Raw genomic sequence first — 15,615 nt, forward strand, 5'->3', positions numbered from 1 at the left:
CAATAATTTGGTTAGTTTTACACTGATGATATGCTCATAGTTTATACATTAAATTCAAACTAAACTCACCAACAACAGTGAGCATGCCAGAGGATTTAGAGGTCCTTGCATCACATTCATATTCAGCTTCATCATCAAAGCCTGCCTTATTAATGATAAGAATACGCTGCACTCCCTTGGAAATAATCTCATACTTCTTGCCTTTTCTGATCTCAATACCATCCTTGTACCAGCAGACCTATAAAGCCAAATGACAATGAGTCATTCCCACCTGCATTTATGCTCATACAAATTACAGAAGTGTGATTGTTGTATTTTAGTTCATTTTTAAATAACTAAAGTACCTTGGCACTTTCCCGGGAAACTTCACATTCAAATTGAGCGGTCTCTTTTTCCCTGACCTCAACATCATGGAGAGGTTTAGTGAACTCAACATGTGGTGCTAAAAAACAAATAAACCAACCAAACAAAAAAAAATCAACCAAACAAAAACACTTTAGTATAATGTGAACAGTATATTATGCAGTCGAACAGAAAGCAACTTTTTTGCAGCATTTTGTTTCAATTTCAAATTTAACTTACGTTCAACATTTAGGAAAGCAGTGGACTTGAAGTCTTTAGCATCACAAGTGTATGTCTTGCAATCGTCAAGGGTACAGTCCTTGATGATCAGTTTCCTCTTGCGTCCATCAACCACTAGCTCATACTTCTTTGTTTTGCGGATTTCCTGTCCATCTCTGAACCATTTGACATCAGCGTTCTCTCTGGAAAGTTCACACTCTAGAACTGCTGTCGCCTCCTCTTCGACGGTCTGGTCCTTCAAGGGCTTAGCAAACTCAACTGGTGGCTCTTTGGGACAAATGCAAAACATAATGTGTATTTATTATAAAACCTACTAAAACATCTGGAAAACCATTTAACTAAATTATGCTTAATACAATGAGTACTACATAGTTATGTTCAAGGCTCTTACCATTCACAATAAGTTTGGCCTGAGTCTGGAAGTCCTTTGCAATAAGTTTCACAAACCCAGCGTCTGTCAGCTCGACATTTCTTAGAGTTATGCTGTGCAGTCTGCCCTCTGCTCTTGTTACCACCTGGACATTACAGTAATAGTTTCTTCAGAAGAAACAGAGACTTACAAAGCTGCTTTTTTACAGTTTGTTTTTTGTTTGTCTCAGAACTAATGATTTCAAGCTATATTAGAAGCTAGAGAATATGTTTCTAAAATGCTACTATTGGGGGAAATAATTGTCATATTGCTACATTTGGCATATTTAAAAGTGTAAATTGTTTTGTGTATGTGTATGAGAATTGAATACTAGTATAATGTGAAAGAAACTAACACATTTCAAAGTTAGGGTTATCCAGCAGTAGAACTTTAAGACCAGCACTTCAACAATCACTCCAGATGTAGGTAAAAATAGCTAGCTGGACACTTGCAGAGCAGAACAGCTCACTGTGTTATCTCAAAGACCTCTGATGGTCCCTAAATGTCCTACTGCTGTTTCTTGGTGCTTATAAGAAAAGACAAAATGTGGTAAATCATTAAGAAAATTAAAGAATTTAAACTAAATTCTAAACTAAGCTAAACTAAACTCCAATGAGAAATAAATTAATTAATATAAAAACATTTTTCTTAGGGTGTGTGCATATGCATTTACATATATGTGTGCATATGTGAAATTTCATAATAACTTGGAAATAATAACTCGTAATACACATTAATGTTAGCTAGAACTATTGTAATACACATTAATTTGTTAACAGAACATTCACATTTTTCATTTACCACAAACAGTAATATAAACTTACTCTGTCACTTGGTTCCATCTTTGTTGTTCCAACGAACCATTCAGCAACAATTCCCTCATATGAAAGCTCACAGTCAAAGGTTGCAGTCTCTCCAGCAGTAACGGTCACCTCCCGTAGAGGCCTCAACAGGCCAATTTTGCGTGCTTCAGATTCAGAAGAAGACATTATTAATAATCCCAAAAATCAACTGCTCTATACTAAAAAACTCCTCTCAACCTTGAAAGCCTCATTTCAATCTAACATTTACAACAGGCAAGCCAAACTTTTTTGCCTGTAGGGGTCTTCCATCATTAGCATATTGAGATTCTGTTTAATTTAACTGGTCAGCAGTGAGGAACAAAGTATGGGAGGCATGCGCAGGCTCTATTAGTCACCCACCACCCACTCTAGATAAGGCTTAACATTTTAAAATAACCATGTCTTCTGATTGGCTACTAGTTTATCACTGATAACATATCTGTTGCTGTCGAAAACCAACCAAGAATTGTCAGTTAAAATGTTATTTGGCATGAAAAAAAAAATGCAGATATTACACTGAAATGTCCCAGTATGTAGTATCTTTCTAAATATCTTATATATTCATCAACCACGCACATTAAAATAATATTTTTTAAATTTAAATAATGAATGAATAAATATGTAAATAATATGTTTGTTCATCTTACCTTTAACTCGGAGCTGGGCAGTAGATTTAGCGTTGGCGGCACTGAAGTCCACAGGGCCAGCCATGTCCATTCGCACATTGTAGAGAATCAAAATGTGCTTAGAGCCCTCTTCCTTAATCTCACAATCCTAGTGAGAGCAAATTTAAAAATTTTGTTTAAAAAAATCAGATTCAAAAACAGCAAGAGGTTTTATGACTGTTGGATTATTGGAGATAAAATCCTTACAGCAGACTGTTGCAGAGGCTCTCCTTTGAGTTTCCAATGACCATGCACATCCTCCTCAGAGATCTCGATCTCAAAGCGTGCAGTTTCGGTCTCTGTGACCTCCATGCTGTACAGTGGGCGGACGATTTTAATGTCACGTTCTGCACAGAAAAAGAGAACGAAAGACCCGATCTGAAATTTAGTTGGGGTAATAAAAATGTATTGACTACTGCACAATAAATTATTTTTCTTGTTTATATGCTGTAGAAATTATATTAATAGAGCACGTCCATCAGGTAATACCTTCAATGTTCAGTTTTGCAGTAGTTTTGTCAGAACCGCAGTCACAGATGTATTCTCCAGTGTCAATCTTCTCTGCCTTCTTAACTATTAGAATGCGTTTCTTCCTGTCAGCCTTGATGAGGATATTCTTTGATGGAGTGATCTCTTTGCCATCTTTGAACCATTTCACCTCAGCAGTGGGTTTGCTCAGTTCACACCTCAGCACCACCTCATCCTTCTCAACGGCTGTGTAGTCATGCAACTTGGTGGTGAAGTATGCTTCTCCCTCTGAAAATAGGAGAGGATGTTGGTTCCTGAAACATGCCTAAACTGTTGCTTTCTTCCCAATCATATATAAAATTGAACCACTAACACATTTACCAAGCACAGTAAGCATGGCTTCAGACGTCTTCCCAAGAGCCTCTGCTTTAATGAGTGCAGTGTCATCAGTTGACACCTCCTTAATGGAGAGCGTGTGGATCTTGCCATGTTCTGACAAATGCACAACTTTGCTTGGATGCAGACGCACATCATTCTTGTACCAGATTACTTGGATTTTCTCATGAGACAGCTCAATGCTGAACTCTGCTGTCTCGCGCTCCTTCACTGTAACATCCTTGATGGGTCTGACAAACTCAAGACGAATACCTTAAAAGTAAGTAAAATAAAGATGACAAAGTTGTATTAAAACAAGTGCCATATTAAATGCACATTATGGTGAACTGGGATTGACAAATCGTATTTCTTTTACCTTGAATGATCAGTTTTCCTGCACTTCGCTTGTCCTCAGCCTCAAACATATACTTAGCCTCATCTTCATAGGCTGCAGATTTAACAATCAGAGTGTGCTTTTTTGCTTCTGAGAGGATTTCAAATTTATCATCAGACTTCAGCTCTTGAGATCCCTTCAGCCATCGGAAGGTCTTTGCTTCTCTTGACAGTTCACATTCAAATCTGGCTTCATCTTTCTCATATACTTGCGCATCACTCAAAGGTGTGACAAAAGTAATGGGGAGTTCTGCAAAACAAATACATTTTTTTACTTGCAAGCGTTAGGACACATATTGGTGATATTGTAATGAACTGTTTAAAAAACTTCAGAGGAACTAAGATGATTACCTTTCACTTTCAGATTTGCACTACACTTAGCATTTGCTCCCTGGAAAATGACCTCTCCAGTTTGGGCTACTCTGCAGTTGTATAACGTTAGTGTGTGCTTTGCACCATCTTCCACGATCTCAATGTCCTGTTTGACAAAAAATAAACATGTCATGCACGTAAACTGAATATAACACACACACACACACACACACAAACACACACAAACACACACACACACATATATATATATATATATATATATATATATATATATACACACACACACACACACATACATATATATATATATATATATATATATATATATATATATATATATATATATATATATATATATATATATATATATATATATATATATATAATTTTATTTTTTTATTTTATTTTTTTTCCCCCCAACAACATTTGTAATTGTTGAAAAAAAGGTTAAAAATATTTAACAGGTTAATGTTTCAAAGTTTATACTGAGTAGGCGGGCCTTGGATCAACCTCCAAGTCAGACAGGAACCTGTTCGTATTAACTTGTCTGCAAAATAGGAATCCCCAACATGCACAAACTCTGCAGTGTAACACAGAGAACCTCCTTAGTAAGTCTCAAACTGAGTTTGCTTCTAGGGTGTGCGAATTAGAGCCTGCGGGCGCCCTTACCATTACAATACAGCAACCAGTCCCTGCCATGGCTAGCACCCAGTCCAAGAAGAACTTGGAGTGCCATTATTGTCACAAAAGGGGTTATTATGCTTGGGAATGTCATAAGAAACGGTGGGATGAGTCAAGGTCAAAGAATGGCGCTGGGAAGGGTCAGCAGCCCAAGGATGGATCACAATATCCTGTTAATTGGCAGGCTGCGGCAACTTTCCCACCAGCACCACCGTATAATCAATAGGGGTGCCCACAAGATGGGACCCTCACAAACACTGATCTGATCCAGTTTGCTGGTTTAAGTGCTACCCTAGCTAATGATTATCCTTTGTGTCCCATTATTGATCTGCTGATTGATAATCATTCTTATTCATTTTTGGGGGTCCCTGAGGACTGTCCTAAAACTAAATAAAACTAAACTAATTACTTTATGGAGGGTGACAAAGTACTTACAGGTGAAGGAGTAAGGACATCGCCTTTCAGTTTCCACTGGCCATGGACGTCATCCTCAGAAATTTCTACTTCAAACCGAGCAGTCTCACCATCAAATAGTTCAACCCCATACATGGGTCGGACCACCTTGACATCACGTGCTTAAATTGAGCAAAGGCACTAATTAGAATGAGGAAATATACCATAAAAACATGCCAAAATGACCAACTTTAAATTGTTCTGAAAGATCACCTTCAATGTTAACATTTGCTGAAGTCTTGTCTGTTCCACAGTCACACACATAGACGCCTTTGTCTTTCTGTTCCACTTTCTTAATGTGGAGTATTCTTCGTTTACCCTCTGTCCTCATAGAAACGATTTTAGAAGCCTTAATTTCGACCTCATTATGGAACCACTTCACAGGGACATCTTTGCTCAGCTCACACTCAAGAATGACCTCATCTTTCTCGACTGCAGTGTAGTGTTCCAAATTGACAATGAAGCGTGCATCACCCTCTGCAAAGCCAAGTTAAACAAAGTTCAAATGTTGAAAAACAACCATTTATGAATGGTTTTCTTGTGGTGCTGAACAAGAGAAAGAGCAACAAATTACAGTCTAATCAAGTGTGTCATGTCAGTATCACTGCATTTTTGTCCAAACAGCATATTTTGTGGACATGGGCTTCGTAAAAATGTACATACATATGTATTAATAGATATAAGGAAAAAGTTTACCTATAACCAGCAGTTTAGCTTTTGTTGATATTCCTTTTGCCTCTGCCTTTATTTGGCAAGTATCATTTAGAGTGACCGCCTTCATTTCTAATATATGCTTTATTCCTTTGACATAGGTTAACACTGTTCTGCTTGGATGCAGTTTGAGTTCGTTTTTGTACCATACCACTGCAACATTCTCATGTGAAAGCTCTAGTTCGAACCGAGCTGTGTTACCTTCCTTCACAGTTTGGTCCTTTAATTCTGAGATGACCTTCAGTCTCATACCTATAACATTATTTCAGTATATAACAGATTCACTTGTATAGAATATGATCTCATTATTTCACTATTACAAAATATAAATTCACAACATTATGTGAATTTGTATAAAGAATAAATATTTCGTCAGTACCAAATATTAACTTATATTTGTCACTGACAAAAACTGATTAAGTATTGCTTATCAATTTGTAGGTCTAAAATCATAACCATGAATGATAAGGAACTTACCCTCTACCGTTAGTTTTGATGTTGATGTTTTGCCCAATACCTCAATAGTGTAATCTCCCTCATCATCAAATTCACAGTTATTTATTATCAAAATGTGTTTTTTACCATCATCAATAATTTCATATTTATTTCCAGGTGTTATAATATCAGAACCCTTAAACCAGATCACTTTAGACACATCCTTAGTGATGGTACATTCAAACTTTGCCTGTTTCTTTTCCGGTACAGAAACATCCTTTAATGGGACTGTGAAATCCATTTCCATCTCTGGCAGGTATGACACAACATTGTCTTCATTCTAATATATTTGCATCTGTAGTAACATTCAGAATTAAAATCCCCCTTTCTTTGGGGAAAAAACAAGTTATTCACTTACCCTTGACTGTTAGCATAGCACTTGTCACAGAATTCAGAGCTTGGTATGTAACTTCACCAGCCTGATCAAGCTGAACATTTTTCAGTGTAAGGAATCGCTTTGTCCCTTCAGCTTTGATGTCACATGTCTTAAAGGAAAATAACAAAAATACTCAGAGAATTTCAAAGAATTAACATAGAATTGATTCAAAGCATTAACACAGTGTTAACACAAATTAACATACACTTACCACCTACTTATTAAAACCTATATTGTGCATATACTCACTGACCACTCCCAGATATTGACAGTTTTTGCAATTGCAGATTCTAGACCATTTGCAGCACAGCAGTGACATGGGCATAGTAGGGGCATGTTAGTAGGTGTTGCACTGTTAGTATTGGGTAAATAGTGTTCTTACAGCTGGGTTAAGAGGGGGCTATCAACGACAAATATCCAGCCCATAGCAGTCCTGTCATTACAAACCAACTACTGATGAATATCAGCATAATACAAAAAGTAATTTTGACACTAATGGTACAAAGATTATGACACTAATGCTACAAACAAGTTTTCAAATGTACAAGATCCAAAAAGTATTTTAATGGTTACAACATTTAAGTCTTACTGGTGATCTTGTAAGAACCTGCCCTTTTAACTTCCATTCTCCAGGCACATCATCCTCAGAGATTTCAGTATCAAATTTGGCCTCTTCTTTCTCAACCACTTCCACACTTGCAAGAGGTTTCAGGACCTCAGCCTCACGCTCTGCATCAGAATGAAACATAAGACACAAGACATACAAAATTTTAAGCAATGCCTCAACAGAATATCATAGATAAGGTCAAGGAAGTTAGAAGTCAAACCAATATGCTGCCTACCGCCAAGTGTTAATTTTGCTGCGTAGCGTTTGCCCTCAACTTCCATGGAATATTCGCCAATATCATTTGGCTGAGCATTTTTTATGGTCAAACTTATATCTTTTCCTTCTTTTTTAACCTCAGTCTTATCTGTGGGTTCGACAGGAATCTCTTCATCTCCTTTAAACCATTTCCAGTTGGGAGTGTCTTTGAAGAGCTCACACTTGAAGGTAGCTGTGGCCTTTGGTTTCACATGCTGGTCCCTTAGGGGTTTTACCAGCCAGTCTCTAATGATTTCTGAGAAACACACATGCATTAAAAATATTTTTAATTCTGCAATTATTAAAGATATTTGAAAAAAAAAAACCATTTGTGGGAAGTGAGAAAAAATGCCTTATTCGTACCCATAACCTTCACAGTTGTTTGAGTTTTAAGTTGTTCACACTCGCAGGTATAAACACCAGCATCGTTATCATTGGCATCTTGGATTGTCAAGGCACGTGCCAGTCCAATAATGTTGATCTGGAGCTTTCCAGGGACTGGCTCTATCTCCTTCCCATCTTTCTTCCAGACCACATCTCGGTCTTTGCTCAACTCACATGTCAAGTACATGGGCTGTCCCTTGATTACAGATGTTTCTTCTTCCAGATTCTTGGTAAATTTAACAGGTAACTCTGTTTATGGTAAAAAATATATATAAAAATAAATAAAAAGACTTTCTTCAGGGTACTCACAGCAGTACTGATGCAGTTTACCGGCTACAGATCTGCCAAAGCCAAAATGTTTAAAACTGTGCTTACCTTCAACAATAAGTTTGGCAGTGGAAGTCTTCTCTTTATTTCCAAGCTTGGCTACACATGTGTATTCCCCTGTGTCTGAGAGCTGGACATCAATAATTGCCAGTTTACGGTCTTTGCCATCAGAGGTAAACTTGTGCTTTGGACCCTCCCTCAGGTTGCTGCCATCTTTCATCCATGATGTAACGGCAGTAGAAGGTGAAATCTGGCACTCAAATACAGCAGATGATCCAATTGACTCAGCCTCCAGCAGCACTATGTTTTGAAGCTCCTTCACAAACTTTAGAGGGACAGCCTTGAGCTGGAAAGCAAATGGTGACTCTCCAGGAGGTTTGTCACCTCCACCACCAGGTCTGAGTCCTCTTCCACGCCCAGCATCACCAGGAGATGGAGTTTGTCTTGCTGAAAGGTGTTGAGAATGGAGAGATGTAACTTTTGCTGTTAAAACACAGGCTGTTCAACATGTTTTAAGGCTAAATGCTTATTTGCATATCTATTAAAGATGTCAATATGGTCAACACAGTCTTCTCACGTCTAAGTCCTCTGCCTCTTCCTGCCACTGGCTCTTCCTTTGGCTTTCCATCTGTGTTCAAAATATTTTAATGCCTTTGTAAGCATGGGTTTAACATTTAGTTGTATATTAAACTGTGAAAATCAGGGACAAAAACAGTCTTGAAATGCTAGGCAACAAGTTTTAACTTTCAGGAAGACATGCATTATTATTGCAATTAAGTAAATGAAATGAAAATATATTTAAAAGTTAAGGTTAAGACAATGCATAGTTTGAAAACACTGATAAAATCAAGTGAATTAAACAACAGGATGATCAACACACAGAGTGGATGACTTGTGTTAAAAACAACAGAAATGAACCCACTGCATCATGGAAGGACAGACAAGTTTACAGACAGACAAACCAGACAATTGACAGTGCTGAAGAACATTTAATACATAGAAGACAAAGACAAAGAATGTAAATTTTAAAGGTTGAATTAGTGGTTGAATATTATTGTTGATGGTTTTCTGTTGGAAAGGGGAGGTGCTGGAATGAGATACCAATGGTGAGGTCTCCATTTCCTTCTCACCTCTCTTGTCATCCATGTCTCCTGGAGTTTCTACAGCTACATCTTCCAAGAAGACACCAAAATCTTCTGATTCAAAACTTCCATCAGGAACAAGCTCCCACCCCCACGCTTCTTCTTCTTCCTCTTTTTCAACCTCAGGTTCTTCCTCTAACATTTCTTCTTGCTGAGTTGGAACCTTTTCCAGCTGCAAAGCTCCAGGAGATATTTCTTTTATTAATGGTATCTTTAGTTTATCAGGTTTTAAAGAAGTTTCCAGAGTTGTCTTGTCCTCTTGAGGAGTGATTTTCTTAGGAACTTTTTTTAGTGTTACAGACTCAACTAAATCTTTTGGTGAAACCATTTCAGGTTCTGTGGCACTGGACCTGTTATCCACTAGACTGGGTTCAGCTTTTGATGAAGGTGACTTTTTTAGCTCTGTACCCTTTCTTGCAAGTTCTGCAGGTTTTAGTGATATTTCTTCTTTACGACTCCTTTTTAGAATTTTTGCCTTTTCTTCTTCCTTAGGAATCTTTTCTGTTTTGGTTATTAGTTTGGTCATGGGAGGATATTGTTTCTCTTCTTTTACTTTCTCAGCTATTGGAGAGGGAACCTTTTTGGCATCTTGAACAGGTCTTAATGATATCTCCTCTTTTTCCTCTATTTCCTTTGGAGAATGACCACTCTTTTTTGAAATTCTTGGTTTCTCTTCTTCCTTTGGGATGCTTACTGATGTGGGTATTGGAGTGGTCATGGGAGGACATGGTTTCTCCTCTTTTACTTTCTGAGCCATTGGTGAAGGAGTCTTTTTGGCAAGTTCAAGGGGTTTTAGCAGTATCTCCTCTTTGTCTTTGGTTCCCTGTGGTAGATGACTACTCCTTTTTGAATCTTTTGCTTTTTCATCATCTTTTAGAACCTTTTCTGCTTTGATTACTAGGGTAGTCTTGGGGGGACAAGGTTTTTGTTCTATTAGTTTCTCGACCTTTGGGGAGGGCATCTTTCTTAGCTCCACATCTTTTTTCCCTGATTTTCCATGTTTAGAAGTGTTTTCTTTTTTGTCATATTCTTTTTTAACTGTGGGAGTCATTTCTTTTTCCTTCATATGTGTAATATGTTCATCCTTTTGAGGTTTATCATGTGTTGGAAAAATGATGCTGTCTTTTATCTTGTCATATTTCTTGTCTTTCTTTAGAGTAGTAACCTCTGACTGATCAGGTTTTTCAACTGGTTTCAGCTTCACGATTTCCTGCTCCATCTCTGATGATGGTAACTTGGATCTTTTTTTGAATGTTAAGTGAGGTGTCTTATGTTCTTCTTCCTTTGGTATCTTGCTCTTCTCAAAATTCACACTTTTTTCTACCTCTACTTCAGTATTTAGTGTAATGACCTTCTCAGGCTCTGGGGAGATTTTTTGTTCAGATTCTATCACAGGTTTTGATGCAATAACTTCATCATTTTTAACTGTGGGTGTCATTTCTTTTTCCTTTATATGTGCAATACATTCATCCTTTTGAGATTTTTCATATGTCTGAAAAGCAAATCTGTCTCTTATCTTGTCATATTTCTTGTCTTTCTTTGGAACAGTATCCTCTGACTGATCAGGTTTATCAACTGGTTTCAGCTTCACAGTTTCCTGGTCCATCTCTGATGAAGGTAACTTGGATCCTTTTTTGAAAGTTAAGTGAGGTGTCTTATGTTCTTCTTCCTTTGACACCTTGCTCTTCTTGAAATCACCACTTTTTTCTACTCGTGGAATCAGAGTGTCTTTTTGATCCTTTACTTTAAAATACTCTTCCTTTTCCAGAACCTTTGTTTTTTCATTTCTTTTAACATTTTTGTATTCCAAATCATCCTCTTTTACTTCATAAATATTAAATATTTCAACTTCAGTATCTGCTACTGAGTATGTTTTCTCCTCCCTAAAAGCTTCAGCTTTCTCGACTTTCTGAAGAGTCACCTCTTTTGGTTGTTCTTCAGATTGAAAGCTGATCACTTTTGCGAGGGTCATAACTTCAGTTTTTTCTTCCTTGTCTTTAGATTGCCTTGTGACTTTCTTTAAGATTGGCATATCTTGTTTCTCTTCTTCAGTGCGGATCTTACCCTTGTGTTTAAAATTTCGTGTGGTGCTAGATGTTTCTAAAGTGATAAATGTCACATCATCAGACAGCACAGTAGAGGACATCAGACAGCCAAACATACAACATCCATCACAGTTGGTGTCAGTGACATTTCAGTTTAGCCAATTCAGGAGATTTGTTACTGTTTAATATGACAGTAATTGTGTATGTGAATGTTATGAAATTACTCACTGAATTGAAATAATCACCTAAATTAACTGAAGTGAAATGTGTTATCGCCAACTGTGGTACATAAAGCAATACCTCGTTTCACACATGTCACAATCATGTTGTCATAGAAAATGACAACTGTAAGCTAAAGAACAAGATTGACAAAATTGAGAGGATGATGCAGAGACACACAATAAAAGTAAACTTAACAAATCAAGTACAATAATTAAGAGATAAATAAGGAGACAAGTAATAAATCTGTGGCATTCACATAATGAAACCATACCTTTCTGGACTGGTCCAGGAGTTTCAACAGGGCCTTTGTCTACAGAAAAACATAATAAAATCATACAAGTTTAATGACGTGTACCACAAGAAGCCTAAGTGTTATGATATTTGTTTGAATGGACTGAGGCATTAAAGAGTTTACCTAAAATGAATTGTGGATGGAAAAGCCAATTATTTAGATAAACAATTCTGGCTGGTGAGGGGCAAGTAAGTGTTAAAATATATCATAATGACACAATAATAGTCATATTTTAGCAAATTAATAAATCAAATAAAAAGTAGGGAATAACATGAAAGTACAAACATATGTCGCATATATAAAACTCAAAGATGTAGTAATGCTAAGACAATGTTAAAGAGAACAGTAGTGACTGAATGACATAGACATGGTACAGAGACCCTACCTTCAGGTGGAGAAATGTTTTCCTCAAGTGGTGCTGGTGTTGACTCTGGTGCCTCAAGTATTGTCTTTTGAATAGCTGGCTCTTTAAATAAAAACACGCCAGTGTCACAATTAAGAAATGAAAATGTCTATGGAAAAGTGTACTCTGTTGTCAAATAAACAAATGCATATAAAGGGAAACACAAAATAAATGTATATAAAGGGAAAACAAGACAACTGACAGAAGAAAAGAACAGTGGGGAGAATCAAAGATGACATAGAAAGAGGCTCTACCTTCAGGTGGAAAAACTTTTTCTTCAAGTGGTGAGAGTGTTGGCTTTGATTCTTCAGGTGTTGGCTTTTTATGAATATCAGGCTCTTCAAATAAAAGCATGCTACTGTCACACTTAAGAAATATGTATGGAAACAACTATTGTATTACCAAAAAGACAAAACACATAAAGAGAGACACAAAATAAAACTGCAAAAGCAAACACTGTGTTAAAGACACAGAAAGAGAACAACAGGAAAAGACAAAACGTGGAAACAGAAACTCTACCTTGAGGGGGAGGAACTTTTTCCTCAGTTGGGGCTGCTTTTGGTATTGATGCTTGAGGTGCTGGCTTCTTCTGAACATCGTGCTCTTTAAATAAAAGCATGCTCATGTCACAATTAAGAAATTATAAAGTGCATTGTATTGTCAAATAGACAAAATACATATAAAGAGGAACACAAGACAACCGACAAAGAAAACCTTGTACTAAAGGCAAAGAAGAAAAGACAGTACTGAAACACAGAAAACATAGAAACAAGACTCCACCTCCCATGCAGGGAGAGACTTTTTGTTCAGTTGTTGCTGTTGTTGCTGATGGTATCTCAAACATTGGCCTCTTTAACATTGGCTCTTTAAATATCACAATTAAGAAATGGGCAATGTGTATGGACAGAGGCACTGTTTTACAGAACAGACAACACAAAAAGTACGACACAACTGATGAAGCAAACAATTTCACACTGTACTAAAACTGAAGAACAAGAAAACAATATTGAAAGAAAGACAAAGAACAAAAAGCAAGAAAACTCTTGTTCAGGTGTTGCTGCTTTTGCCTTTAGTAACTCCAGGGTTGGCTTCTTTTCCACAACTTGCTCTTTAAATAAAAGCAGGCCATTGTCACAATTAAGAAATGATAAAGCGCATGAAAATGGATGTATTAGATTACAGGAAAGACAAAACATATGAAAAGGAAACCAAAATATGATACAACTGACAAAACAAACATACTAACGACAGATAAGAGAACAATAGTGAAAGACATAGAACACATGGAAACACAGTCTCTACCTCCCATGTGGGGAAAGACGTTTTGTTCACTTGGTGCTACGGTCTCTGCTGATAACTCAGGTGTGGACTTCTTTTCCACAGTTGACTCTTTAAACAAAAGCAAGCCATTGTCAATTAAGAAATGACTTAATCAAATCAGATTAAAGAAAGTTAGCTTTATAACCCTTTTTATCAAATAAGTGGATCATTTTGTTTGATGCTAGTTTTGTCTAATTTAAGAGCTACAGCATATTCAAGAGTAGTGACCACAAGAATTGGATAGACAAATTCAGAGAAGAAAATATGAACATAAGACAATTTCACTTGCCTAATCGGCAAGCAGTGCCAGATAAGACAAACAAAAGTTTGGGCAAAGTGAAGAACAAAGAAATGGAAAGATATTCCATTTATGTACTTTTGGTAAATACCTTTTTCAGGCATTTTAAGCTCTTTCTTCAATTTGACAACATCATCTTTTGGTTTTAATTTTTGTTTTACAGTAGTTTGTAATGCTACTTGTTGGGGTTCATTTGGCAGCCTCTTTTTCCCATGACTATCCAGGAGTACAGAACAAGCTTCACCATCTTTTTCACTGCTGAAATTTGTCTCTTGGGGAGGCTGATCTTTTGAAGCCATCATTGTATCAGCAAAGAACTCTGATTTAATTTGTGAAACATCGCTCTTGGGTATCATCTCAGGAGATTTTTTGACTTCTTCTACAACAGCAGAACTCCTTGTTGTCTTGTTTTTCTCTTCCCTTGTCTCTAAAGATGGGAGATCATCTTGCTGCAGTGAAAACTCTAATTCAGCATTTTCGTTGTGAGTCACTTCCTCTTCTGCATAAACCTCCCCTGCTTCATACGACAATGTCTCTTCAGATTTAGAATGCATATCATTACTTTCATATGAGACTTCATTTCTGGAACATACTTCCTTTATCTCTGAAAATGTCTCAGGTTTATTTGAAATATCCACTCTGTGTATGATTTGTTCAACTCTTTTTGAAGCTGCATAGATATTAAAAATAAAATATTTTTAAGGTTGTACCAAGTAGGGAAAAATTTTAAAGCACATTCTTGTGTACAATAATCCTGCAGAAACCATATAACCATGCAACATATATGTACATTTTTGTTAAAGTTTCATCTCTCTAAAAGGATGTGTAAAGGATAATGCATAATGACTGATAGTAGAAAGATTGTACCTTCCTCTGCTGGTGTCTCTTTTGCTTTAGGGATAGTTATTTGTTTTGAAATAATTGCAGCAGGGGAAGTATCTTCTAGCTTCTGTTTCACTCTAGGCTCTTTAAACAATAATTTGAATTAATTATATACTAAAACTTTATATATAATGCAAAAGTGAATTTCAGATAGTAATATTGAGTGCTAAGGCTAAAGGAAATATAGATGTCTACCATAGAGGAGAAAGCCTTCTACATCATATCAAAAACATACCTTTGTAGAGGCTTGGCTTTTGAGGTTTAGCCATGGTATCTTTCTCAGATAGTACTCCAGTTGTAATCACAGTCTCTTTAGGCTGATATGTGATATCTTTACTTTTGTATGAGATTTCCTTTCTTGAAATCATTTCTTCCATCACTGAGACCTCCCCGGTTTTCTTAGATAGTTCCACTGAATGTGGAATTTGTTCAACTTGCTTTGAAGATTCAAAGTCTTTAGAGATGAAAGATTTTTAAAGTTGCATCATGCCACAGTAGCAGAAGCATATTCAACAATACAGACATGTAAACATGATATATGAATATATCATCACCATGCAGTTAGACAAGATACAAGATCCATATCCATTTAATATTGACATCCTACCTACATTTATACTATTATTTATTAATCTCCATTTATTCATCTGAAATT

General features: G+C 36.6%; 1 protein-coding gene and 1 long non-coding RNA gene across 29 annotated transcripts in view; one reads left to right on the plus strand and one right to left on the minus strand.

Annotated features, from left to right (window-relative positions):
• The window catches only part of LOC145657565 (uncharacterized), a 128,762-nt gene that overhangs the window by 86,727 nt on the left and 26,420 nt on the right, over positions 1-15,615 (plus strand). The gene's annotated exons all lie outside the window — the stretch shown is intronic.
• The window catches only part of ttn.1 (titin, tandem duplicate 1), a 142,833-nt gene that overhangs the window by 81,325 nt on the left and 45,893 nt on the right, over positions 1-15,615 (minus strand). For 20 of the 27 annotated variants that reach the window (XM_081713255.1, XM_081713272.1, XM_081713256.1 and 17 more), the window contains 30 exons: positions 15,196-15,414; positions 14,946-15,044; positions 14,170-14,748; positions 13,763-13,849; positions 12,980-13,063; positions 12,715-12,798; positions 12,443-12,523; positions 12,037-12,075; positions 9,487-11,598; positions 8,934-8,984; positions 8,405-8,803; positions 8,009-8,278; positions 7,626-7,901; positions 7,373-7,512; positions 6,766-6,892; positions 6,390-6,656; positions 5,898-6,164; positions 5,415-5,678; positions 5,184-5,323; positions 4,086-4,212; positions 3,718-3,984; positions 3,348-3,614; positions 2,988-3,254; positions 2,706-2,845; positions 2,481-2,607; positions 1,816-1,958; positions 974-1,097; positions 583-849; positions 345-442; positions 70-238 (listed from right to left, as the gene is read on the minus strand). In XM_081713255.1, coding sequence (XP_081569381.1) covers positions 70-238; positions 345-442; positions 583-849; positions 974-1,097; positions 1,816-1,958; positions 2,481-2,607; positions 2,706-2,845; positions 2,988-3,254; positions 3,348-3,614; positions 3,718-3,984; positions 4,086-4,212; positions 5,184-5,323; positions 5,415-5,678; positions 5,898-6,164; positions 6,390-6,656; positions 6,766-6,892; positions 7,373-7,512; positions 7,626-7,901; positions 8,009-8,278; positions 8,405-8,803; positions 8,934-8,984; positions 9,487-11,598; positions 12,037-12,075; positions 12,443-12,523; positions 12,715-12,798; positions 12,980-13,063; positions 13,763-13,849; positions 14,170-14,748; positions 14,946-15,044; positions 15,196-15,414 — 7,581 coding nt within the window. The remainder of the gene's footprint in view (positions 1-69; positions 239-344; positions 443-582; positions 850-973; positions 1,098-1,815; positions 1,959-2,480; positions 2,608-2,705; positions 2,846-2,987; positions 3,255-3,347; positions 3,615-3,717; positions 3,985-4,085; positions 4,213-5,183; positions 5,324-5,414; positions 5,679-5,897; positions 6,165-6,389; positions 6,657-6,765; positions 6,893-7,372; positions 7,513-7,625; positions 7,902-8,008; positions 8,279-8,404; positions 8,804-8,933; positions 8,985-9,486; positions 11,599-12,036; positions 12,076-12,442; positions 12,524-12,714; positions 12,799-12,979; positions 13,064-13,762; positions 13,850-14,169; positions 14,749-14,945; positions 15,045-15,195; positions 15,415-15,615) is intronic. The other 7 variants (XM_081713268.1, XM_081713273.1, XM_081713267.1 and 4 more) reach the window with 5 other exon arrangements.

Source organism: Electrophorus electricus, chromosome 4 (genome assembly GCF_041902795.1).
Source record: "Electrophorus electricus isolate QZ-2024a chromosome 4, ASM4190279v1, whole genome shotgun sequence".
Lineage (NCBI taxonomy): Eukaryota > Metazoa > Chordata > Actinopteri > Gymnotiformes > Gymnotidae > Electrophorus > Electrophorus electricus.